General features: G+C 40.7%; 1 protein-coding gene across 2 annotated transcripts in view; it reads left to right on the top strand.

Annotated features, from left to right (window-relative positions):
• col5a3 (collagen type V alpha 3 chain) overlaps positions 1-26,480 on the top strand; it is a 182,327-nt gene that overhangs the window by 42,205 nt on the left and 113,642 nt on the right. For both annotated transcript variants that reach the window (XM_062971053.1, XM_062971052.1), the window contains exons 2-4: positions 6,981-7,148; positions 9,413-9,626; positions 17,137-17,299. In XM_062971053.1, the coding sequence (XP_062827123.1) occupies positions 6,981-7,148; positions 9,413-9,626; positions 17,137-17,299 (545 nt within the window). The remainder of the gene's footprint in view (positions 1-6,980; positions 7,149-9,412; positions 9,627-17,136; positions 17,300-26,480) is intronic.

Raw genomic sequence — 26,480 nt, 5'->3', positions numbered from 1 at the left:
CACTTAGCTGAGACCTGGTTGTAGTGCATCAGAATGTGAGAAACTGGAACATTCAATATTTCTTTATATTGTTTAATGGTTTTCTAATTCTATCTGGGAGCCCCGGTGGCGGTGTGTTAAAGCACTGAGCTGCTGAACTTGCAGACCGAAAGGTCTCAGGTTCAAATCCCGGGGGCGGAGTGAGCACCCACTGTTAGCTCCAGCTTCTGCCAACCTAGCAGTTCAAAAACATGCCAATGTGAGTAGATCAATAGGTACCGTTCTGGCGGGAAGGTAACGGCGCTCCATGCAGTCATGACCTTGGAGGTGTCTACAGACAACGCTGGCTCTTTGGCCTAGAAATGGAGATGAGCACCAACCCCCAGAGTCAGACATGACTAGATTTAACGTCAGGGGAAACCTTTATCTTTACCTTTTAATTCTATCTGAGAAAAGGAACCTTATTCTCTGGTAGCACCTAGATTAGTTTGCACATCCAGGCTAGTTGAAACTGGAAGAAATACAACAATACGTCTGTAAAGAATTGGTTTTTTTTATTTATAATAACTTCTCTGTTTCCATAGAACCTCACTTTTATTCTTATGTCTCTTGCCCTATGGCAGTATGATACAGCTATAACAATCTTGGATGAAGAAGGTCCCTGTCCTAGGCCGAATGTCTCCAGTGCCCTGAGGAGATGTGTTCAGATATGGGTGTCTAATTGGAAAAGAGTCAGAGATGCAAATGCTGGTTGGCTCAGATGAATTAGTCTGTATATTTTCTAGGACTTTGCCTGCATCTCTGTGGATCAGGGTGTAAACTAGGATGGCTTAGGGCCAAGACCAAGAATGATGGTGAGGAGTGCATTCAAGATCAAACATATATTGTATTAGTTCTATGATAACCGCCAATGTTGAGGGCACCCACAGGTTGGGAAGACAGCCAAAGCTTGATAGAATTGTTTGGCACAGCAGAGAACGAAGGTTGTGGCAGGATTGGCTCCACCACCAAGCACGGGCAGGCTTGTTGTCATTCAGTGGAGCAGACCAGAAACCCAGGGTTCTCATTAGTCATCCTTGTGTTGTCAGTGATCTGGAAATCTCTTTGTGCTTCCAAGGAAAAAAGGCTGAGTGATTTATTTCAGCTTATTGTAGAACAAAAGGCCTGTCTATCTATCTATCTATCTATCTATCTATCTATCTATCTATCTATCTATCTATCTATCTATCTTTGAAATTTTGTGATTTTTGACAGCCTTAAGATTTAAAATATACACTTTTAATTATAAAAAATACAGAGACTAGAACATGAAAAGCTACTTAAAAAAACATACAGTTTCTATTTCAGCTACACACACATACACACACATGTATATAGGCTTACATCCTCTGATGCTTCATTCATTAGAATCATTGGCTGTGACCGCTACAATGAAAGGAGGAGTGTCCAAAAAAGCAACTTTTCCATGGTATTGATATAGCATTCAGACACAAGGTAGAGTCATTTATGATTATTGTTCTACTTTTAAAACCTACTTATTTTCCTCCTACTATTCCCTTTTGTAATTTATTTTTAAAGATGAAAATATTATAAGCTACTGGCTTGTAACTAAACAGTAACTTAAGCAAAATTATTCTTACTTCCCAATAGGAATGTTATTATGTTATCATCCTTTGCTATGTCACCATTTTGTTGAAATTTAGACCCCATCTACACTGCGCTATATCCCAGGACCTAATCCTAGATTATTTTCTTTAAACTGGATTATTCAAGGCCCCTTCCACACAGCTGAATAAAATCCCACATTTTCTGCTTTGAACTGAAATATCTGGCAGTGTGGACTCAGATAACCCTGTTCAAAGCTGATGTTGTGGGATTTTCTGCCTTGATATTCTGGGTTTATGGCTGTGTGGAAGGGGCCTTGGTCTCCACTGACAGATAACTTGAGTTAAGAAGATAATCTGGGATCAAATCCTGATATTTAGGGGCAATGTGGAAGGGGTCTGAGCCATGGACTAGTTATTGCAAAATTGAATCACAATGATTATACTAACTAGGAATTTGTAAGAAATTGCTTTTATTCGTTTCAACCAGAAAGTAACTTAATCACAATTACTTTCACTTCCCAAATGGAGTGATGTTGTCCTTCTGATGCCATGACTGTAATGCAACTTTGGTTCCAAACTTCCCTGGATACTACCTTTTTGGAGTCTAGGCAGCCCACCATACTTACTTACTTAGGCGATCCCTTGTAGTTCGAGGATGATGGTTCTCAATTTCTTGGAAGACGCCTGTGCGTGATTTTTTTTTTAATGTGTGGAGGATGGTGCATGGCCGGTCAACACACAGTCTTCACAGAGTGAGGTCCCAGCAGTGGTGTGATTAACACAACGAGAGTGGCTTCTTAGTCTGTTGCAGCCTTCTTCCGCCTTCACAGCTGTTGTAACATGGACCATGTTATCCTCCGCCTGCTCTGCCATTGAGGTCTTTGGGTCTTCAGATTGTTCTTGGTCTGGATCCTCCCCTGTGGTCACTCCTCGGAGCGCGTGACTCTAGTGGTTGTGCCCACAGGTTCATTGGAACATGCAAGCCCCCTCACCACGTCAAGGTGACAATCCATTGAGGGGGAGGCAGCCCACCAGCCAACATTGTATTGGCTCCCTTTACTGCTGGAGGTTGCTGTTTCACTGACTCAAACAGCTCCCTGGCAAAGCCTTGCTGGTGAAATTACTTCTAGTGAGGTCACAATGGGGTGCTGCTCAGCCATGTGATCATCAGAAGTGACATTGACAGCAAGATTCTGCTGGGCATCTGCTTGGAGCTGCTTTTGACCCATGACACAGTGGTACGACTTTTTGATGTGTAGACACTAGATCATCCCTGATCCAGCTGTACACTTCCCAAAAACACCGAGGTCACATTGGAATTTCTTGGAAGCTCCAGATTAATCTGATGGAGTAACAATGGGAAGCAGCACTTCTTTTGAAGAATGGCTGCTGAAGTTGTGTTTCATTTGACCCTTATAGACATGAGATTCGTGATATTAGTGGTTGCACTAATGCGTTAGGGCGGTATACAAATAAAGTATTATTATTATTATTATTATTATTATTATTATTGTATGACACAGCAAACAAAATAGATATGCTGGATTTCGAATCACAAAATCACAAGTCGAACACTTCCCAAGTGTCTAGGACTGTGTGATGTATTTATTATTATTATTATTATTATTATTATTATTATTATTATTATTGCAGAATTGAATTTTTACTACAGAAAAATTATTTATAACTTTTGCTTCTGAGTTCTGAAAGAGGCACTGACTAGCTCTTATTTTGTGATGCTGGAGAGAAAAGGTTTTTTTTGTGACAGAAGTGACTTGAGAAACTGCTAATCGTTTCTGGTGTGAGAGAATTGGCCGTCTGCAAGGATGTTGCCCAGGGGATGCCCAGATGTTTTGTTGTTTTTACTATCCTTGTGGGAGGCTTCTCTCATGATCCCGCATGGGGAGCTGGAGCTGACAGAGGGAGCTCATCTGCACTGAACCTTTAGGTCAGCCGTCCTTGTTGGCACAAGGGTTTAACTCATTGCACTATTGGGGGCTCCGGAGAGAAAAGTATGAACTCAAGAGGTCTTACTTTTTTAAAAAATGGAACTAAAATAACTTTTATTCCTCTACTACCTCCAAAGATTTCTTAAATTAATTGTGGACAGTCCTTACTCAAACAAGCAACTCCTTGTTGTCATTGTTTAGCAACGAAATGAGACAAATCAAGAGAACTTTCCCACACTCCACCTGACCCACCTCATTCAATATATCCAGAGTTTGGAACAGAGTTTCTATTAATGGTTACACATTGTCAGCAGGGGTGGCTGTTCTAGATTAATTCATCGCTATGACAAGTGTGACATTCTTCTGCTTGATTCCACTGTGGCTTGAAACTTGAAGGCATGTTGCCACATGGCATCTTTTGGAGCTCATATGTAATGTTTTCCAATCAGCTGCCTTCCCCACACACAAGACATGTGGACCTTATGTTGAGGCTAGGCAGCCCATCTGCACGGCAGACAAAGATGTTGGAAAGATCGGAGTGGGTGCTGTCATGGTTTTTTCCTATGCTGCCAAGCAAAGAGAGTTCTCTCTCTAATCTTGGTAAGGCTTGTTTGGAGATAGCTAGTTTTGGGCTCTAGTGGGCAGTTTCACCACCCTTCATTAAAACTACCTCACATTGTCCTTCAGGATTTTGAAGGTGAATGAATGGTGCTAACACTAGGACAAACACTGCCTGTCTCTGGTTGATAGTGAATTTTTGGAATGCCTCGGTAAAGGAATATAGGTAGGATGTGCCTTCATCACCATGTCTTCCAAAAAGAAACTTGCCTCTCAATATCTACCTTGAACACTTGAGCATTTGGGGAAATTCTCTGAAGAGAACAAAGCAATTCTGTACAAAATCAACATGGGTGCCCCACATTATAAATAATTGCAAATTTTCCTTCCATCAGTTGCTCTAATTGCCAACCCATGTTTCCATTTAGATACGTATATATGCATTTAATTTATAAATACCATTCTCCCAGCAAAAAAACTCACCAGTAGATTAAACTTATAACAAAAGTCAAACTAAACGCAGATTTTACAAAAGTAAAAATAGCAACAACACACAATCCTGTTAAATATACAAATGTTTAAAACAATGGAAAACACATTAAAATGCAATTAAAAAAATAAAACCACAGCACATCACATACAAAATATACTTCTTCCATCATGGGTTAAGGGCCAAAATCTTGTTGGCTGAAAGGGAATAAAAGTGAGGCTGATTTAACTTCCCCATGGAGGTGGGGACCCCCTTCTACACTGCCAAATAAAATCCAGATTATCTGCTTTGAACTGGATTATATGGCAGTGTAGACATGTATAATACAGTTGAAGGCAGATAATATGAATTATCTGCTGTAATAATTTGGATTATATGGCAATGTATAAGGGGCCTAGGAATAGAAACTGAGAAAGCTAATTACCATGATCCCATCAAATATGTCTATCATGAAATAGGTGAAAGCCACTCCCTGAAGATTTTAAAATTCAGGTTGTCTTATATTAGAAGAGATAGCCTTTTAGATAATCTGGACCAAGGCTATTTTTTGGGAGGGAGTTATATACAATCTGGTCACAGCAATAGTACAACTGATGCACTTGTTTTTAACTGTGCAAACACATTGCTGTGCCCAGTGCTGAAAACTGAGCGTACAGGGTCATATCCGATTCCAGGAGCACACCCAAGCTGTGAATCTGAGTGTAACCTCACTGATCGCAGTTTGAATATTTATTCCCTGATCTGCTCTTGAAAATCAGGAGCATCTCCCTTTTGTCTAGATGAAGTTTCAGTTTGTTCACCCTTGTCCAGTCCATTACTACCAGAAGACTGTGGTTTAGTTCTGAAACAACCTCCTTGGAAATGGTAGGAAGGAGAGAAAGAGTTGGGTGTCATTGTCTTACTAGTGGCACAGGTCACCAAAATTTTAGCTTACCTCTCCCAGTGATTTCATATGACATTGTAGATCACACATAGGCAAAAAGTAGCCTTTGCTCTGCATGAAGTCCCCACAGCTGTTTTTGTACTGTACTGATTGCCCTTCTTCTGCCTTTAAAGGTAAAATGCTGCTTTTCTGAAGCCACCAGGAGAAATAATTAACTGTTCAAATTGGTAACTGTCCCACAGAACTTCATTTTTTGGAACCAGGGAGAAGCTTTCAGCTACTATCAGTTTCTTTCTTTGTATGTGTGTGTGTGTGTGTTGGGGTGTGTGTGTATTTTGTAGTACTTAGAGATCCTGGAGTATTTCTGGGTGAGCCCCCATATCCATCCAAGTTGTCTACTTTTTATGTAGACTTTCAACCAACTTCCTTATAGAAAATCTTGTGTAACAGGACTAGGCAATGTGTGGAAAGTCATTTGAGAAATATTCCACTTCCCAAGGTATAGCTATGGGATGGGGAATGGTAAAATGAGGGCATTGCTTTGTCTTCCATAAGACTTTTTCCCTCCCTAATGAAATTTTCCTTCAGTTCCCAAATTTCTGTCATTGCTGAAAGTGCGACACTGCAAATAGTTTACATTCGAACTTTGATATTTGCTCTGTTCTCATCCCCTTGCCTTTCTCTTTTCGTCGATGATCGGAGGAAGCTTTAAATTACTGCAATGAGGACTGAAATAATATTTCATTGGGTGGAGTAGAATTCATCTTCATCCTTCATTTATGCCACATGAATGTGAATGTACATTGTAGTTGTTTCTCAAATGTGCTTATTTTAGAATGTTTCTATTTGCCTCATGCATGCCTCATGGGGCCCCTGGTGGCACAGTGTGTTAAAGCGTTGAGCTTCTGAACCTCCGGACCAAAAGGTCCCAGGTTCAAATCCCAGGAACAGAATGAGCGCCCGCTGTTAGCCCCAGCTCCTGCCAACCTAGCAGTTCAAAAACATGCCAATGTGAGTAGATGAATAGGTACCGCTCAGTCGGGAAGGTAACGGCGCTCCATGCAGTCATGCCGGCCACATGATCTTGGAGGTGTCTATGGACAACGCTGGCTCTTCGACTTAGAAATGGAGATGAGCACCAACCCCCAGAGTCGGTCACGACTGGAGTTAACGTCAGGGGAAAACCTTTACCTTTACCTATGCCTCATGTATGCCTCATTTTAATATGTTGCAAGCCACCTTGGGTCTCGTGAGGGAGAAAAGCGGGTTATAAATAAAGATTATTATTATCTCCCCCCCCCCCCAAAAAAAGCTTCACTCCTATACATATAAAAGAAATTTGCCACCCTGTGAATCAATTGGGTGAAGCAGTTTTTGTAAGCTTCAACCATTCAAAAACATTCCAATGAGAAAAAAATGGACTTTCCAGGATAGGCTTTCCTCCCTCTCTTTTCTTCACTGGGACTTTGTCTTAGGATCTGGGAATGACTGTTTCTCCTGTGCTTCCCTTCCAGATGGCTTTGTGGATGTGCTCCAGGCGTTTGGTGTGCAAGAGGGCAAGAATGGTGTCTCCATTGCTGCCGGGATCTGCACTCAGAGGAATGGATCTGAAGAAAGTGACCTGGCCTTCCGCCTGGAGAACCAGACACATTTCAGTGTCCCCACTAAACAGCTCTTTCCTGGTAATGGGTGGGGAGGACATCCCAAATAAGGGGTGAATGGCAGCATTACTGATGGGTAGAGGGACCCTGAATCTCTCAAGATGCTTAGCACATACAACTTCTTCAGTTAGATGCATTCTGAAAATATATTCTATGTACAAGATGGGAGGCCTGAATGCAAACACTCATGTGATAATAAAACAGAATAAAATGGAAACCTTGGACTACCCGTTCCTATTGAGTTTGTAAGCCAGAATAGGAAGTTACTTTGGAGTGATGAAATCTTGTTGTGCCATCATACTGGTATAAATCCTATTATGTAAAAGGTTGCACAAGATGGTATCCCATCTAGAATTGCACTGGCTCATTACACTACGTGGAGCATTGGACAAGTGTTTGCACAGCCTAGGCCAGTGGTTCTCAACCTGTGGGTCCCCAGATGTGTTGGCCCTCAACTCCCAAAAATCCTAACAGCTGGTAAACTGCCTGGGATTTCTGGGAGTTGTAGGCCAAAACACTCGGGGACACACAGGTTGAGAACCACTGGCCTAGGGAATTCAATAAATGCCATTTTTGACTGTGAAAGCTGGATCAACTGTTATACACTAAAAAAAAACATGGTTGTGTGCTACTTACATAGCCAGTGAATGGAATATCAATATTATATTGCAACTCTTAGAATTCCCCATAAAGAATAAATAGCCAAGTTTGCTGATATACCACAGATTGTACCTGAGGGAACACAGAATTAAGTTCTGCTTTTGCTATTAAAACAAAATTTTGTCAGGGATAAGGCAGGCTCAGGTAAAAGATTCTCTCCCCTTCTCTCTTAAGACTCATTTCTATATTTATTTAATTGTGCTAGTTTTCATCTATAGTTTGATCTACAGATACACATTTGCCACTGCAATGTATCTTAGGCTTTAGAGATGTCAACTGAAACATTGCCTTTGATATACTGTAATCTATTTTAGGCCTGGGATGGTTAACAATAGTCCTGCAGATGCTGTTAAGAGTGCAACTCCCATCAGCCTTAACTTTAGTCTTAGTCAGCATAGCCAATGGTGAGGAATGGTACAAGTTCGCCCTTCCCATACAATGTGAATAGTCCCACTTTTGCCCTGTAGTGATCATATTGTGTGATCCATTTTAAAATGTTTTAACATTTTGTTCTGTTATGCATTTTAATCTTATATTTTGTATTGGGTTTTAATTGTATGTTGAACTTTTGTTCCTTGGGCTTCATCCCCATGTAAGCTGCCCTGAGTCCCTTTGGGGAGATGGAGGCGGGTTATAAAAATAAATAAATTATTATTATTATTATTATTATTATTATTATTATTATTATTATTATTATTATTATTATTGACACAATGACATTGTATGACACAGCAAACAAGATAGATATGCTGGATTTCGTATCACAAAATCACAAGTCGAACACTTCCCAAGTGTCTAGGACTGTGTAATGATGATGATGATGATGATGATGATGATGATGATGATTGGTAGTACAGTAGAGTCTCACTTAACCAACATAAACTGGCCAGCAGAATGTTGGATATGCGAATATGTTGGATAATAAGGAGGGATTAAGGAAAAGCCTATTAAACATCAAATTAGGTAATGATTATACAAATTAAGCACCAAAACATCATGTTATACAACAAATTTGACAGAAAAAGTAGTTCAATACGCAGTAATGCTATGCAGCAATTACTGCATTTATGAATTTAGCACCAAAATATCACGATATATTGAAAACTTTGACTACAAAAATTCGTTGGATAATCCACAACATTGGATAAGCGAATGTTGGATAAGTGAGACTCTACTGTAGTTACAGCCCAGTAGCATCTGAAGAGCTGCAAAATTCCCCACTTCTGGCTTTAATGGGGAAAGAGCATTCAGTCTCTGTTCATACCTACTTTCACCACATGCTTCTGTTGCTTTGAGCTATTTTAATAACCATGGGAACTTAATATTAAAAGGGAAGGCAATAGTAGTTCTCAGAGCATAGAAGATGGCAACTGAGGCCCCTTCTACTCTGCCATATAAAATCCAGATTATCTACTTTGAACTGGATTATATGACTGAGTAGACTCATATAATCCTGTTGAAAGCAGATAATGTGGATTATCTGCTTTGATAATCTGTATTATAAGGTAGCGTAAAAGGGGCCAGAGAGGGAGAGGAAATTGTGTGGGTGTGCATATTCTGAGAGACGCTTGGTAGGTTCCTGGCTCCTGCTGTCTGTCTACAACGTATTCCTCTCTGCCTCACAGATGGATCCTTCCCAGTGGACTTCTCAGTACTGGCTACGCTGCGAGCACTCAAAGGGAGCCAGTCCTTCCTACTTTCTGTGTATGATGTGCGGGGTGTCCAACAGCTAGGTGTAGAGATTGGGCGCTCTCCAGTCTTTTTATATGAAGACCAACTTGGACAACCAGCACCTGAGGATTACCCTCACTTCCGACGAGTCAACTTGGCTGATGGCAAGTGAGTTGGGATCAGGCTGGGGAGGGTGAGAAGAAACCTCTGGGTGTTATTATCTGGTCAGCACAGACACACAAATGTGAAGGATAAAGGGGAACCCAGAGAGACAGAAGTACTCCTTGCACTAAATAGATATTGTATCCCTATTCTGTCCCCCCCCGTCATCTTTAACAGACTTTTTTCTGGTACAAGAAAGATGGAAGAAGTAATCATACAAGTACCCAGCTCTCTTCATGAAATCATAGTTACATGGAGAAAAAGAGTATCCGTCAAGCCACTTTAACTCTATGGTGTACTATATATTTAGAGAAAGCTTAAAGCGATTTGACAAAAACATAATTTCCCAGGTGCACTCTTTTGTTAAGAAGGGAAAAAATCTGTTCAGCAGAAATTGTTAATAATTTAGATTTTGTAGGTTATCAAAGTGTTACAGTCCTCACCACAACCTGAGCTTCAAAACTGCTGAACAATAGGAGATTGAATAAACAAACATTTGTCAGACTCATACCACCTTCTTCTATCTTGAGCTCCATTCCCAATCTCCTTTCAACCCCATATAACTACTGTCTCAGATACCTGACACCTTTTTGTCTGGATTTGCATGAGATGTGATGAAAACCATGAGAAATTAGAGCCCTTCCAGACAGGTCGTATATCTCAGGATCTGATCTCAGGTTTTCTGCTTTAAACTGGATTGTATGAGTCCACACTGCCAGATAATCTGGGATAAACAGAAAACATGGGAACAGATCCTGGGATGTAGGGCCTGTCTGGAAGGGCCCCTAGTCTCCATCCTTGGTGAATACGCTTGCTGTATTTTTTTGTTTTGTTTCAATGATTACTTATCAACAATTCCATTACATTGTGTTGCATAGATCTTGCCCATTTAGACTTCACAATTCAAGATATATCTGGGAAATTATTTTTCCCTGTTCGGGTTGGTCTTTTGCCACCATCATAATGCCACTGATTTAATTGGGAGCCACAATCCACACATACACACCCAAATATAAATGTTTGAAACTGAAATGCGTGCTTGCTTAGTTGATAATGATTTTTTTTCTATGTGTTTTTGATGCTCTGTGGCAAACTGCTACACATGTGTTAGATACTTTTATTTTTTTGCTGAATCACCACTGAAATGTCACTGCACGATGTGCTCTGAGTTTCAGCAGCATGCTTTTTTCTAGGAGAGATTTAGATATTGCTGGTACAAAGAGATACTGGGACTTACCTGCTGTCCACCTCATGGTATGGTATCATGTTTGGTCATATCAGATAAACCAAGGTTTGTCAGCCATCCATTTTCATGGATGCCTTTTGTCCCTCTAATGCTGCTTAGCTTGCTTCTTGAGGTTGCTGGGAGGATACATTACACATGACTCCTTTAATATTGCAAAATGGTTTAATGACTGGAGCCCTTCAAGCCTCAAAGTAATTGTATTAGTTCAACTCAATCAGTCAAAGGGAGTGTTGTAATGGATTCTTTGTTAGAACTTGCATCATGGAGACCAGTGTTTAACTATCCATTCATGCATTATAAATGCCATGGGGTGGTCTTGGGCAAGTCTCTTTCCAGCTTAACCTACTCCATATGATAAATGGAACAACCTCTTATATACTTTCACAAATTCTTTGAAAAGGGATGGGACACATCTGCTCTATAAGATCTAAATGATGGAAGACAAATATGAACATTCAACTTAGGGTTCCTATAACCTTCTTGGCCCATACCCTCAGCTTCAGACTCTCAGCGTATTTCATAATAGCAACATCTAAACCAGGGGTCCCCAAACTAAGGCCCGGGGGCCAGATGCGGCCCTCCAAGGTCATTAACCCGGCCCCCGCCCTCAGTTTTAGACTTAGACTTGCCCAAAGTCTGAAATGACTTGAAGGCACACAACAACAACAATCCTACTTGACTATCTCATTGGTCAAAAGCAGGCCCACACCCCATTGAAATCCTGATAGGTTTATGTTGGTTAAAATTGTTTTTATTTTTAAATATTGTAATTGTTCATTTACTAATATTGTGCGATGGTAATAATATAATATATTGTGTATACATATAATGTGGCGCAGGCGGGAGAGCAAGCCAGCTGCAATTAACTGCAATGAATAATTCTGACCAGGAGGTCATGAGTTCGAGGCCCGCTTGGAGCCTATGTTTGTTTGTCTTTGTTCTGTGTTAAAAGGCATTGAATGTTTGCCTATATGTGTAATGTGATCCACCCTGAGTCCCCTTCGGGGTGAGAAGGGCGGAATATAAATGCTGTAAATAAATAAATAAATAAATAATATTATAATGTAATACAATATAATAATAATACAATATAATAATATTAATTATATATTATTACTAAAAATATTACAGTATAGTGGTATAGTACAATATAGTAATATATAATGCTAATATTGTGCTATGCTGATAATATAATATATTGTATGTACATACAACTTGTAAGCCGCTCTGAGAGAGGGTGGGGTATAAATGTAGTAAATAAATAAATAAGTAATTGTTGTTGTTGTTGGGGGGGGGGGGGTTGCACTACAAATAAGATGTGCAGTGTGCATAGGAATTTGTTCATTTTTTTAAAAATGATAATTCGGCCCCGCAATAGTCTGAGGGACCATGAACCGGCCCTCCACTTTAAAAGTTTGAGGACCCCTGATCTAAACTGTGATGTCTTGCTTGGTTTCCTATCCCCTGCTTATTTCCTGCTTTGCTGTTCTTGGGTGGGATGTTCCATTGGCTCTTGTTTTGGGGGTGGAGCTTGGGACTCCTCTGTAGGTTTGGATGAGATGGTTCAGCCTGTGAGCTAGGTTCTAGAGCAGGGGTCCCCAAACTAAGGCCCGGGGGCCGAATGCGGCCCTCCAAGGTCTTTTACCTGGCCCCTGCCCTAAGTTTAATAATATAATATTTATATATCAGTTTTAATAATATAATAGATTGTATATACGTATAATATTGATAATAATATTATCATGTTATACAATACAATACTAATAATAATAATACCATATAATAATATTAATTATATGTTATATATTATATATAATATTACAGTATAGTGGTATAGTTCAATATGATGATATATAATGCTAATATTGTGCTATGCTAATAATATAATATATTGTATGTATATACAGCTGCTCCCAGTCCCCTTCGGGGTGAGAAGGGTGGGATATAAATGTAATAAATAAACGAATACATAAATAAATAAATAATTTTTGACTTAGGCTCGCCCAAAGTCTGAAATGACTTGAAGGCACACAACAACAACAACAATCCTAATTAACTTGACTATCTCATTGGCTAGAAGCAGGCCCACGCTTCCCATTGAAATCCTGATAGGCTTATGTTGGTTAAAATTGTTTTCATTTTTAAATATTGTATTGTTCTTTCGTTGTTGTTGTTGTTGTTGTTGTTGTTGTTGTTTTGCTTTACAAATAAGACATTTGCAGTGTGCATAGGAATTTGTTGGGTTTTTTTTCTTTCAAATTTATTTATTTATTTGTTTATTTGCTACATTTATATGCCGCCCTTCTCACCCCGAAGGGGACTCAGAGCGGCTTACAAATTAAATTTACATACAATATTATATTATTAGCATAGTACAATACTGGTAATAAATTACTATATTGTACTGTATCAATATATTGTAATATTATTAGTAATATTACATATAAAATAAAATATATAATTAATATTATTATATTGTATTATTAGCATTATATCGTATTACAATATAATATTATGAATATTATATGTATATACAATATGTTATAATTATTATATATTATTGTAAATTATATTGTGTATATATATATATATATATATATATATACACACACACACACACACATATACATATGCATACATGTATTATCATACAAATGATAATTCGGCCCCTCAACAGTCTGAAGGATTGTGGACCGGCCCTCTGCTTTAAAAGTTTGAGGACCCCTGCTCTAGAGGCTTTCCCCCCTCCTTTTTGGCATTCCTGAGTAAAACCTCTTAGAGATAGGTCTTAGAATTTGGTCTGGGTTCTTTGACCTGGCAAATTCATACAGGCAACATAAATCACGTACTTACCACATAGGTCATAGTTTAGGTACTTAACCTCAAAGATAGCAAAGCTGACAGTTTACCTCATAGCTTATGTACTTACCTAATAGCTTATCACCTTATAGTTATTTCATAGCTAGTATTTACCTATAGCTTACATAGCATACCTCATACTGAAGTACTTACCTTATGTACTTACCAAGAGCATAGCTGATAGTTCACCTCATAGTCATTATAGATAGTGCTCATCATAGCCTTGTACTTACCTCATAGTTTACCTCATAGCCGTTATAGATAGTGCTTATCATAGCCTTGTACGTACCCTATAGTCCTTACCTTATAGTTTCCTCATAGCTTGTGTGCTTATCCCTTATAGTCTTTATAGCCTTCATTCTCTATCAATATAGTTTTATTTCTGTATAATTTCAGCGATTTTACCTCATATTATTTCTAACACAGTAAAAGGACTATTTCCTGTGTTTAATAAACATATTTTGGTTATCTTTAACCAGCTTCAAGAGTGTTTACTTTGGGGTTTGAGGTATAATTAAAGTGTAAACTGAATGTCGCTTGGGTAGCCAGACCTATAAATAGCCATTTCCCCCAGCGTGCCTTCACATAAGCCAAATCTTGTTCTTTTCATGGTCACGCCAAGCTTTCTTAATGTTGAATTAGAATGGCATATGAAGATAATGGCAGTCTCAGATCTTCAGATGTAAGCTATCATATGATATAATATCATATGAAAGCTGACTGGCACAACCTGGAGATCACAACCAGACATAGTGAAGACATCTGCCCTTGCACTTTGCTACTCTGCTGCTGAATATGCACACTCAGTGTCGAATACATCTCACCACATTAAAATAGTGGATGTGGCTCTTAATGACACATGCCGCATTGTCACAAGATGTCTATGCCCCACATCACTGGAAAAACTATACTGTTTAGCTGGTATTGCACCACCTGACATCCACCAGGAAGTAGCAGCCAATAATGAAAGGATCAAGGCAGTGACATATCCGGCCCATCCCCTGGATATCAGCCAGCATGACAATGCCTTAAATCAAGAAATAGTTTTTTAAGATCCACAGAGATATTCGCAGGAACACCTTAGCAAACGAGAGTCCAAAAGTGGCAGGCTAAAATCCGGAACCTCAAGCCATGGCTGAGGAGAATGAGAGACTCCCTCCTGGGCACACAGAAGACTGGGCACTGAACAGACTGCTCTGGCACCACGAGATGCAGAGCCAACCTTAAGAAATGAGGCTACAAAGTGGAATCCATGACATGCGAGTGTGGAGAAGAGCAAACCACAGACCGCCTAATACAATACAGTCTGAGTTCTGCCATATGCACAATGGAGGACCTTCGTATAGCAATACCAGAGGCACTCCAAGTGACCAGCTTGGTCAAAAGACATTTAGTATAATGCCAAATTTTCTACTGGTGTTTTTAAATACATTACAGCTGTACCTTTGGTTCGCTTCTGACACGATAAATAAAAACATCAGATACATAGCATTATCTTCTGCCATTACCCTTTGGGGTCTTCTGTCCTTTCTCAGGTTAGCTTCTGTATTCACAGTAGCTTGCTGGGAGAATGAACTTACCTGGCAACATTGGTTTTATTATATTTCACTATGCATTTTTAACATTTCTGTTTAATTTTTTAATGTTTATATACATTGGTTTTAATTTACACATTGTTATGGTTTTAGTTTTAGCTACTTTGAGTCGTCTTTGGTACAGAAAAGGTGGGGTATAAATGATATGTTGTTATGAACTTATTATAGAGTGACTTGATCTTGAATGTGTATGTGCCTTCAATTTGCCTGTCTACTTGTGGTGACCCTCATAGGGTTTTCTTAGGCAAGGAATATTTTTACCACTTCCTGTTAAGACCCATAAATTTTAAAATAAGACTTGTTCCTCATGGAGACGAGGAATGCTAGGACTCCTTTGTGGATGTGGACCAACAGAGTTGCTTACATTTTTAGATTTGGCATAGGTATGGCAGCTTTCATGCTGCCTGTACTTCTGAATTTACAACCAATGCATGGATAGTGGGAGGTTTACCAGAAGGGGACCCAAGTCCCAAATCCTTGTTCTTACTCTTTCCTTTGTTGCTGTCTCCCAAAAAATCCTCCCAAGCTTATGTGACTGAATTTAGTTCACACTTTACAGCCTTATCAGAAAAAAGGCAATTGAGGTGAAAAATTACGGAAAGGGAATCACAAGGAAGGGGAAGTGTCAAGGCTCAACTGTCTTGCCATTCCTTACTTGAAACAGGCCTCCCTACTTTTCCACTTTTTCAGGCCACTTTCAAACATAGTTCCATCCTTCCTTGAATCTCCTGCTCCTTGGCCTCCATGTTGTTTTATTACCCTTTCTATTTATTTATTTATAGTATTTATATTCCGCCCTTCTCACCCCGAAGGGGACTCAGGGCGGATCATATTGTACACATATAAGGCAAATATTCAATGCCATATAACATAGAACAGAGACAGAGACAGATGCAGAGGTAATTTAAACCTTCTCCAGCTTCCTGCTTCCTGAGGGTATGCTTGATTCCGGCCACAGGGGAAGCACCTGCTTCATCATTAACTGTGACGGCAACTTCCTCATTCCAACGGCGTCTGGGTAAATTTTAATGGTGTCGTAAATTAGTCTCCCCAAATATAAGTGGTACCTAAATTTCCTACTTGATAGATGCAACTATCTTTCGGGTTGCTTAGGTCAACAACGAGCAGGGGATTTTTTTTAATTTTAATGTCGGGTGCTCACCCCGACACGGGCTGGCCTCGAACTCATGACCTCTTGGTCAGAGTGATTTATTGCAGCTGGCTGCTAACCAGCCTACTCCACAGCCCGGCTCCAGCTCTCTCACATTGGGTGACCAATTGAAAAGATGAATTTGCTCATGTACCCAGGGTTGTCAGATTGGGTCCAAAACAGGGCTTCTATAACATTAATTCTGAAAAAAAAAATGTCTCAGATCAACATGCTTATTACCTCACTGGTGGAGAGGGGAGGGAGATGGAATAAAGCAACAACTCCCAGAAATCCCAGCCAGTTTACCAGCTGTTAGGATTTCTAGGAGTTGAAGGTCAAAAACATCTGGGGACCTCAGGTCGAGAACCACTGGAATAAAGGAACATCAATTTCTTGACCAGATTTGGAAAATGAGGGAGGATAGGTACCTTTATCTCATCTGATTGAGTTTTATTGGTACCTTGTCCTACACCAAGGTCTGGAAAGAGTTACATTTATAGAAATCCAATTCCAGGTCTGATCTCACTCCCTACACTTGTATAAAAGGGACTTGAAGTATGCAACATATAATCTGGACTTAGTTTTTAGTGTCCTATTTCTTTGAGCTCTCCTTTCCCTACCTAATGTACCCTAACTGGCTGAGCTGCTGTCTCTATTTCCTGGCAGGTGGCATCGCATTGCTTTGAGTGTGGAAGGTGAAAATGTGTCTTTAAGTGTGGACTGTGAGGACCCTCTCATCTTGCCCCTGAAACGAAGTAAACAGCCTGTTGTCAGTATCGAGGGAATTACTTTGCTTGGGGCTCGGCGGCCAGATGAAGACGTTTTTGAGGTAAGGATGATGATTTAGAAATCTCAAATACTTTTGTCTTCTTCCCCCATTCATATCTGGAACATTTGTTGCTGGTTATACTGTAGCCAAGTCTGAGCTATCTTGCATGATTATTGCAGGAATAAAGTGGGAAGGAAAGTTGGAATTTACATATAACAAAGAAGTAAATTATAAATTTAAAAAATCATTCTGTATACCCATCTGCAAAGAAAGTCAGGCATCCAGGTTCTTAAAATGTTGCTATTGAAGTCTTGCTGTCATCATAGCCAAATTGTGTGGTTTGAAAGAGAAAGGTCAGTAGAGATTTCTGAAAATGACTTTGGTTTTGGTTATTAGAAAGACTAGAGGATTGAAAGAGGCTGTTATGTGGAAATTTTGGCAAGAGAGACATACATATGTGTGTATAAACTCCTGAAAGAAAGATCGAAAGTCACTTGTTTTTCTTCTCATTTTTCTCTCTTTCTTTAATTCGGCATTGTATTCTTGAAACTTTATTTTATAATATTTCTATTTCTTACTTTTTCTTTGTTATTAAAAATGAGTTTTTTGTAGGATGCCTCTACATCATTTCCGTATACATCCCTGAGGCAAACCTATCATAGGCTTTTCTTGGTAAGATTTTTAGAGAAAATTTCCATGGCTGTCAAGATTTGGCCCATGGTCTCCTGGAGTTTTAGTTCAACACTCAAACTTCTTGACCACACTGTCTTTCCCCAAAAAATTGCTTGGGCACAAGTCCCACAAATAGAAGGTCTCATGATGGCACTAACACCAGGAGGAGCCGCGGTGGTGTAATGGGTTAAACCCTGACTGCTGACCTAAAGGTTGGGTTGCTGACCTGAAGGTTGCTGGTTAGAATCTGTGAGTTAGGGTGAGCTCCTGTCTGTCAGCTTTAGCTTGTGGGAACATATGAGAAGCATCCCAGCAGGATGATAACACATTCGGCCATCCCTGGGGACAACGTCTCTATAGATGGCCAGTTCTCTCACACCAGAAGTGACTTGCAGTATTTTCTCAAGTCGCTTCTGACACGATAAAAAAACAACAACACCAGGGCTTGGATAATTTACTTTTAGACTACAGCTTCCAGATTCCCACAGTCAACACAACCATTAGACATTCTGGAAGTTGTAGGTAAAAGAAATAACATTTCCCTTATTTGAACCAGGCTTATTTCTTACAAGAGCTCCTGACTCCTAATTTTCCTGCTTGCCGCTCCTTCTCTGTATGCCTGGCATGAGTTTGGGGAGCTGGCAGAGCCCAGGTGCCCTTTGCTGCCCTAATAACTACCCTGATCCCCTGGGAAAGAAAAACAGATGCCAGCAGGCCATAGAAAACCAGTGACTTGTGCATTTCCCTCTGCTTCCAATCTTTCCTCTCTGGTGCATGCTGCTGTGTGATTAAAGGAGCTCAGGGAAGAGTGCCTTTGTGTGTCTGTAGTGGCGACCAGGATTTATGCGGAGGCTTTTTCTCCTGGAAATGGAATTGGAATGTAATGCAGACAGGACAGCAGGCAGACAGGATTGAGTAGGTGGACTTGCAAAGGGGAAGCAATACTCTAAGTGTCTTGGAGTAAATTAACCCCTTAAGACCATCTATAGTATCTTATGCTTGTGGCAGAGCAAATTTTGAAATCAGTTGTAGTGAAGTGTCATGATTCGTTGCTCACAATTCAGCTACTTCAGAATATTCATCAGTTATCTGTGAAGAAGGAGAACATGTCAGTTTGCTTAGACCAGTGGTTCTCAACTTGGGGTCCCCAGATGTTTTTGGCCTACAACACCCAGAAATCCCAACCAGTTTACCAGCTGATAGGATTTCTGGGAGTTGAAGGTCAAAAACATCTGAGGACCTCAGATTGAGAACCATTGGTTTAGACATTTTAAAAAAGAAAAACAAATAAAACTCCTCTTACAAAAATTATGGTCTAATGACAAGGGAACCAAGAAGGGAGAGAAGGAAAACAAAAATGGCATTGTTCTATCTTCAACAATGTAGTTCCCCTTTCATCAAATCCAGTCTGGTGCACTATAGATGTTTTGGATCACATTTCCCATCAACTCAAGGCCCTGGACTGATGAGGAATGATGAGGTTGTAGCCAGTTGACAGGGAACTAAGAACCAGGGGTCTGAGGAAAGGGGGAGGAAAGAAGAGGGCTGTAAGAAGTAGCAGAGCAACTGGGTCAATGGTCCTATGTAAATATACAGTTTTGTACTACAACAGAATTGCAGTACTTACATGCCCTTCCATTAACTGCTACCAGTAGTATTATTAGGGGAACAGCCCCGACTTTACTCCAGGCACTGATTTCTCAATACAACAAAGGTCTCCCCCCCAAGTCCTGCATTCTTTCCACTGGCATAAAATGTCAGAGGACACAAGGGTCTTTGAAGGCATTTAGACTGGGCCCTGGGGGTGTTGCCCATGAACAAGCACCTCTTGTTGTAGCACTTGGGAGACCTTTGGCCTGGGGCCATCTGCTGCTAGGGTGCTGGGTGGTGGCTTACGACAGCCAGAGCTCAGGCATACTAGTTTGGGAGCTTTTAGGTGAGTCCTCATCTGTTGTCAACAGTGATAAAAAGTTGATGCCAACAGGACTTCTTTTGCCTATGCTGGTTTTGGGAATAGAGGTAGCAATTTGGAGGTATGTTCCCAAGCTAGGCTGTATACGATTTTCTATCCACTTTCCTGCTTCCAGGAAGGAATGCGGTTAAACCCCCCAGAAGCAGAATTGAGTTATCTAAGCAAAAGCATCAAAAAGCCTGAGCTGGAGGCGGTGGGGTATGTGGCTCTAGAAATGTCACAATACAATTGCGGGAAGGACTATAATTTTTATAGGCAATTGTTGCTCCGCATTGTGCCAAATTCAGTTACTGTTAAACAAAAGATCATTGTGGGATTCTCCCTTCTGTTCCTCCAGCACTGTAGAAGCCATTCTGCAGAGCAATTGTGCTCATTGCAACAATGCTGGAACTCTACTAGTATTTTCGGGTAGCAAACACTAAATATGGACGGCATTTTGAAATGTGCAGTGAATATATGCCAGTGATCCCTTTGCACTCAGGCTGTAGTCACTGCATCTGCCCTTCATGTTTTTTTTCATTGTATTATACCCCAATATTAAGGTAAAAATCAGTTATGTCATTCAAAATAATAAATGACCAATTTCTGTCCCCAGTTCTCCTCTGCATATGCCCTTCTCTCCTTCTTGCCTTTCCATTCTCTTTGTCCACTTGGTTTTTTCTTTCTCCTTCTCTTTGCTACTCCTGGCTTCCCATTTAGCTTCCCCAGCCTCCATGCCTTTTAAGATGGTGAATTGGCACCATCTGAAATTGTTCTGAGCATACATCTGTGAGAAATTTTGTTTTAAAGAGCCTTTGAGAGAAAACATGAAAATCAGAAATGTATGAGGTCAAGTAACATCCAAGTATAAAAGTTATTAATGAAGAAGAACATTTCTTCTGTGGGAGGCTGAGGCAAAACTTTGCTTTTACTTGAGCATATTGGAAAGAGCAAAACTATGTCCCCCTCTCTTATCTCCCCTGCAGAGGCCCCTTCTACATAGCTGTATAAAATCCAAATTATCTTCTTTGAACTGGATTATATGACAGTGTAGACTGAATTAACATCCAAAGAGATGTAAAATCCGGGACCTGTCTCGGTTTTTACTGAAGGCGTCCAAACAATGCTTCTGGTAAAAATGAATTAATTCAGAACAAACCAAGGTTTCTTTGTTTTCTTCTGAATTACCGTATATACTCGAGTATAAGCTGACCCGAATATAAGCTGAGGCACCTAATTTTATCACAAAAAACTGGGATAACTTATTGACTCGAGTATAAGCCGAGGGTGGGAAATGCAACAGTTATGGGTAAATTTCAAAATAAAAATAGATACCAATAAAATTTCATTAATTGAGGCATCAGTGGGTTAAATGTTTTTGAATATTTACCGTATTTCAAAGAAAAGCAATAAACTAGCTCTATAAGTGGAAAAGTAGGGGCAACAAAAACAATATGGTATCAACAATAACCTAATAATAATAATAATAATAATAATAATAATAATAATAATAATAATAATAATAAAAACTTCAATTGGATCCCACCCTATCTCCCCATAGGGACTCAGGCCGGCTTCCAACATAGTAACAGGCAAACATTCAATGCTTACATAAACAATGCAGAGCTAGATATAGATCTATAATTATAGCTACTAATTTCACATATGCATTTCCCCTGAAACGTTTGCAAATCCCCCCTCTGTGTGTGTGTGTGTGTGTGTGCATTTCCACTACAATATTTGCAAGCCCCATATATATATATATATATATATATATATATATATATATATATATATTCATATCTATCTAGACATGTCTATATATATATTTGTGTGCTCATTTCCCCCCTGTAATATTTGCAAGCCCTATATATAGGTAGGTAAGAATATATTCATATCTATCCAGACATCTCTCTTTATATAGATATTTGCAGAGACTTGCAAACATATGAGGGTAAATTCATATATAAAAATAATGTATATGTATGGCTACAGATACACAGGTACATGGCTCTATATGTATAAAGAATTTGCAAAGACCTGCAAACATATGAGGGGACTACCCTGGGTTGAGTCTCCATTGCCATCTCACATCTTTTGGGCTCCTGGAGCCCAAAGGTTCAGGATGGCGCCCATTCCCTCCCCCCAATTTAGCCCCTAAATGTTAATCAAAAGGTAGCTGGCTGCTATAACTTCCCTTCTCTCATTCTCCTGGCACTGGGAAATGATGGGCAAGGACTCCTCCTGTCTCCTCAGGCATTATGTCCTCAGGAGGGTGCCGGGGGGGAGGTTATGAGGGCTAGGTATTTTTCATTAACTTTTAGAGGGAAATTGGGGGGCTTCTGGGTGGCATACCCCCCTCCAACCCAGAAAGCCTGGATTTTTGTTCGGGAGTGGGGGCTGAAACCCATGCCAAAGTGGGTTATTTAAACCTGCTTCAGCATGGATTTTAGTCCTGTGTGGAAGCGTCCTCAGATAATCCAGTTCAAAGCAGATCATGTAGACTATCTGCCTTGATATTCTGGATTATATGGCAGTGTAGAAGGGTCCTGAGTCAACTGAGAATAAACTACTTTTGTACTGTGAATTCAGTTTGCTACGACTAAAGTAGGCTGAGGACAAAGGGGGCCCCTTCCACACAGCTGAATAGAATCCCACATTATCTGCTTTGTACTGGAACATATATGGCAGTGTGGACTCAGATAACCCAGTTCAAAGCAGATATTGTGGGATTTTCTGCCTTGATATTCTGGGTTATATGGCTGTGTGGAAGGGCCCAGGGAAAGCAGAAAGAAAGAGAAAATAGGGCATTTTGAAAGCAGCTGAAAAAGAGGGATGACAGAGGGATTGTCCCTAGCCAAATTAGAATAGTTGGAAGGTATGTGAAATAAAATGTGTGTGTGAATAAAATTGTGAGTCAGGGAAAGAGAAACATAACAAGAATACATGAGAGACAGTTTCTGAAAGCAAATACTGAATATGAAGGGCAGATTTCACAAATGCAAATTTGTTTCTGACCTCCTGTTAGTGCCTAACCTCTGCCATACTTGAGAATATCATTGCTACACGTGCCACAGTAAATCACTCAGTCCCCAAGCACCATCTTTGTATTACTAAATCAGCATGCTTGGTGGGGTATACTACACACAAGATGTTCACAGCATAAATTATGTCTGGAAGTAGAGTATGATTGCACCATCTTACTTTGGAATGAAGCACAGGCAATTTTTTTCTCTGAGTTTTCTTGGATTCGTGATCACCAAGAGAATCTCTGCACATGTAAGAGTCTCTCCTCTTCAAACTCACAGCCCTTCCTATGTGAAAAAAAAAGATGAAGGATGGGAGTGACTCTTGAAGCTCAGGTCCTCTTGGTCAGTTGTGAGACCAATCGGAGTATAGGGAGGCTACCTGTGCTCAGTGGGGTTACACTCTGGTGGCCTAGGGGATAAAAGCCTTGTGACTTGAAGGTTGGGTTGCTGACCTGAAAGTTGCCAGGTTCGAATCCCACCCAGGGAGAGCACGGATGAGCTCCCTCTATCAGCTCCAGCTCCATGCGGGGACACGAGAGAAGCCTCCCACAAGGATGGTAAAACATCAAAACATCCGGACGTCCCCTGGGCAACGTCCTTGCAGACGGCCAATTCTCACACTCCAGAAGCAGTGAGAAGCAGGCTCCTGACACGAAAAAAAAAGTTTGGGAGTCCTCCTGGACTTAGCACTGACTCTTGAAGCTCAGGTGTCAGTGGTGGCTGGGAGGGCTTTCACACAATTAAAACTTGTGCACCAGCTGCGGCTGTACCTCGAAAAGTCTGATCTAGCCATGGTGGCCCATGCCTTAGTTATGTCCCAGACAGATTATTACAACACACTCTACATGGGGCTGCCTATGAAGACGGTTCGGAAGCTGCAATTAGTGCAGAGAGCAGCAGCCAGATTTCTAATAGGAACAGACTATAGGGAGCACAACACTCCCCTGTTAAAGCAGCTCCACTGGCTGCCTGTGAGTTTCCAGGCCCGATTCAAAGTGTAGGTCATTACCTATAAAGCCCTTTACAGTTCGGGTCCAACCTGTTTGTGTAACTGCGTCTCCCCCAATGAACCTGCTCAGGCTTTAAGGTCCTCGGGGAGACTCTTCTCATGGTCTCACCAGCCTCACAATGCGGTTGGTGGGCATGCAGGAAAGGGCCTCCTCGGTGGTGACACCCCAGCTCTAGAATGCCATCCCCAAAGAAATTAGTCAGGCTCCCTCCCTAGCTTTATTTAAGAAAGAATTAAAAACTTGGACGTGGAAGCAGGCATTTGAAAATGGTTGATTATAATTCTACTGTGATGGTGGTTTATAGCTGCACCAATGCCAACTGGCTTGTATTGGTTTTGCTTCTGGTGGACAACATGTTTAAATCCAGTAAACAAAATTAAATTGCTTTATTCCCTATGGTGCTATTGCTATGTCAGTCTGTTAGGTTTTTGATATTGTCGTTATGTATTATGTTTTTTATTTTTGCTATGGTTTTTGTATTGTGGTCAATTTTCTGTTAGGTTTTGATATTATTTGATATTATTTGATATTATCACATTGTATTTTTATGTGTTTGCACTGTGTTTTTTACTCTTTATAAGCCAGCCCGAGTCCTGTTTGGAGTGGGGTGGTGAAGTGTGCTAAAGTGCTGAGCTGCTGAACTTGCAGACCGAAAGGTCGCAGGTTCAAATCCCGGGAGCGGATTGAGCGCCTGCTACGTATTAGCTCCAGCTTCTGCCAACCTAGCAGTTCGAAAACATGCCAATATGAGTAGATCAATAGGTACCGCTCCGGCGGGAAGGTAACGGCGCTCCATGCAGTCATGCCAGCCACGTGACTTTGGAGGTGTCTACAGACAACGTCGGCTCTTCAGCTTAGAAATGGAGATGAGCACCAACCCCCAGAGTCAGACAATGACTGGATTTAATGTCAGGGGAAACCTTTACCTTTACTATTTAATGTTACTTTTTATTGCAGTGGTTCTCAACATGTGGATCCCCAGATGTTTTGACTTTTAACTCCCAGAAATCCTAACAGCTGGTAAACTGGCTGGGATTTCTGGGGGTTGTACGCCAAAACACCTGGGGACCCACAGATTGAGAACCACTGCTTTATTAGGTCACCATAGCAAGTAGTGCCTGAATAGGAACCTGGTGTTTGTAGGATCCATAAGAGGATGGAAAAGGAGAATTGGGTGTCAGCATTATAGAAGTATGACACTCTGTGTGCCTATGAAACTGTGTGTATACACTGAGTCCTCCATGTTTTTCTTTCCGCACAAGTGCACATAGCTGGGATTGCAGATGTTTCAGATTGTTTTGTGTATCCATATGCATTTAGTTGTTTATTTATGTGTGTGGGAATCTGGATGCTCTCCTAATCCCGTCTGCTTCACCCTCCTCCTTCCTGAGACTTCCTTTGAACAAGGGGGCTTCCTTTGCCTGATCTAGCCTTTGCTGTCCCTACCCGACCCCATCCTTTGGGCCATGACTCAGCCCCTGTTTCCCCCACCCCCAACTTCCCATCTTACTGCCTGGATATTTCTTTTTCTTTCCATCTCTAAAGGAATGCTGGGAGCAGCAGAGTAATTGCGGGTCCCAGCTGAGCAGGTGGGAGCAGGCAGTTCCGGAGGCTGTGCTGGAAGCAGGCCCACTGGCCATATTGTATAAGATGATTTATTGGGAGCAAATGTTCCTTGTGCACCAGGGCTGGCCCGGTTTACACAGGCTCAGTGGTAGGAGTGGGGGCATGTCCAGCTGTAACTGAATGTGTGTTTGTGTACAGGCATAGTCATCAAAATTTTGGCAAGGCTTGTCATTGGCATTCTAGTCTCAGGCAATAAAGAGAGGGAAGGGAGCTGGTTTTGACTTCATTTATTGCATTAATCTGTAATTGTGCAAACATGCCAGCTTTCCGAATGCATTTCATTCTTTGCCAGGCTCCATCATGGGGTGGACATAGAGTTCTGTGTTGCCCAACGGTTTGATCTCAGGAGAGGGATGAAAAGTGTGGGGAACAGTTGAAATGTACTGCTGTGTCTATATGTGCTGAAATCTGAGCTTGGAAAAATTGTCTTTTGGACTTCAGTTTCCAGAATCCCCCAGTCATTGTGACCAGAGGCCCCAAATCACTGGGGGATTCTTGAAGTCATAGTCCAAAAGAGTGTGATTTTTCTATGGTCTGGATGAGATCTATCATCAGGCAAATGCAAAAAGAGTTTGTTATCTCCAAGACAAATATTGAAGTGGAAGGATGTATAATGACCTTTCAGCCAATTTGAAGACTGGGATGAAAGCCAATCAGACAAAGGGAGTTCCTTTTCCAGTAGAGAATAATATGGAAATTTAGTGTTTACCAGGCCCTGTAGACTGTGTAACCACCAGTTGAAATATCTACCTCTGTACTGAAACAATCTGGGTTAAGGTTCTGTAAAGAGTAAGAGATGAATGTTTCACATTCTTAGGATGAGACAGAACTTCTTCTGCCAGTTGTGGGTAGACATGGTATCATACTTTGAAAGATGGCGTGGCCAATAGCATGAACTCTAAACTTTCTCCACTCTTAACTCACAGAAGCCCCTTCCACACAGTCATATATCA

Source organism: Anolis carolinensis, chromosome 2 (genome assembly GCF_035594765.1).
Source record: "Anolis carolinensis isolate JA03-04 chromosome 2, rAnoCar3.1.pri, whole genome shotgun sequence".
NCBI lineage: Eukaryota > Metazoa > Chordata > Lepidosauria > Squamata > Dactyloidae > Anolis > Anolis carolinensis.
The sequence above is the reverse complement of the archived record's forward strand: the minus strand, read 5'-3'. Positions and strand labels throughout refer to the sequence as shown.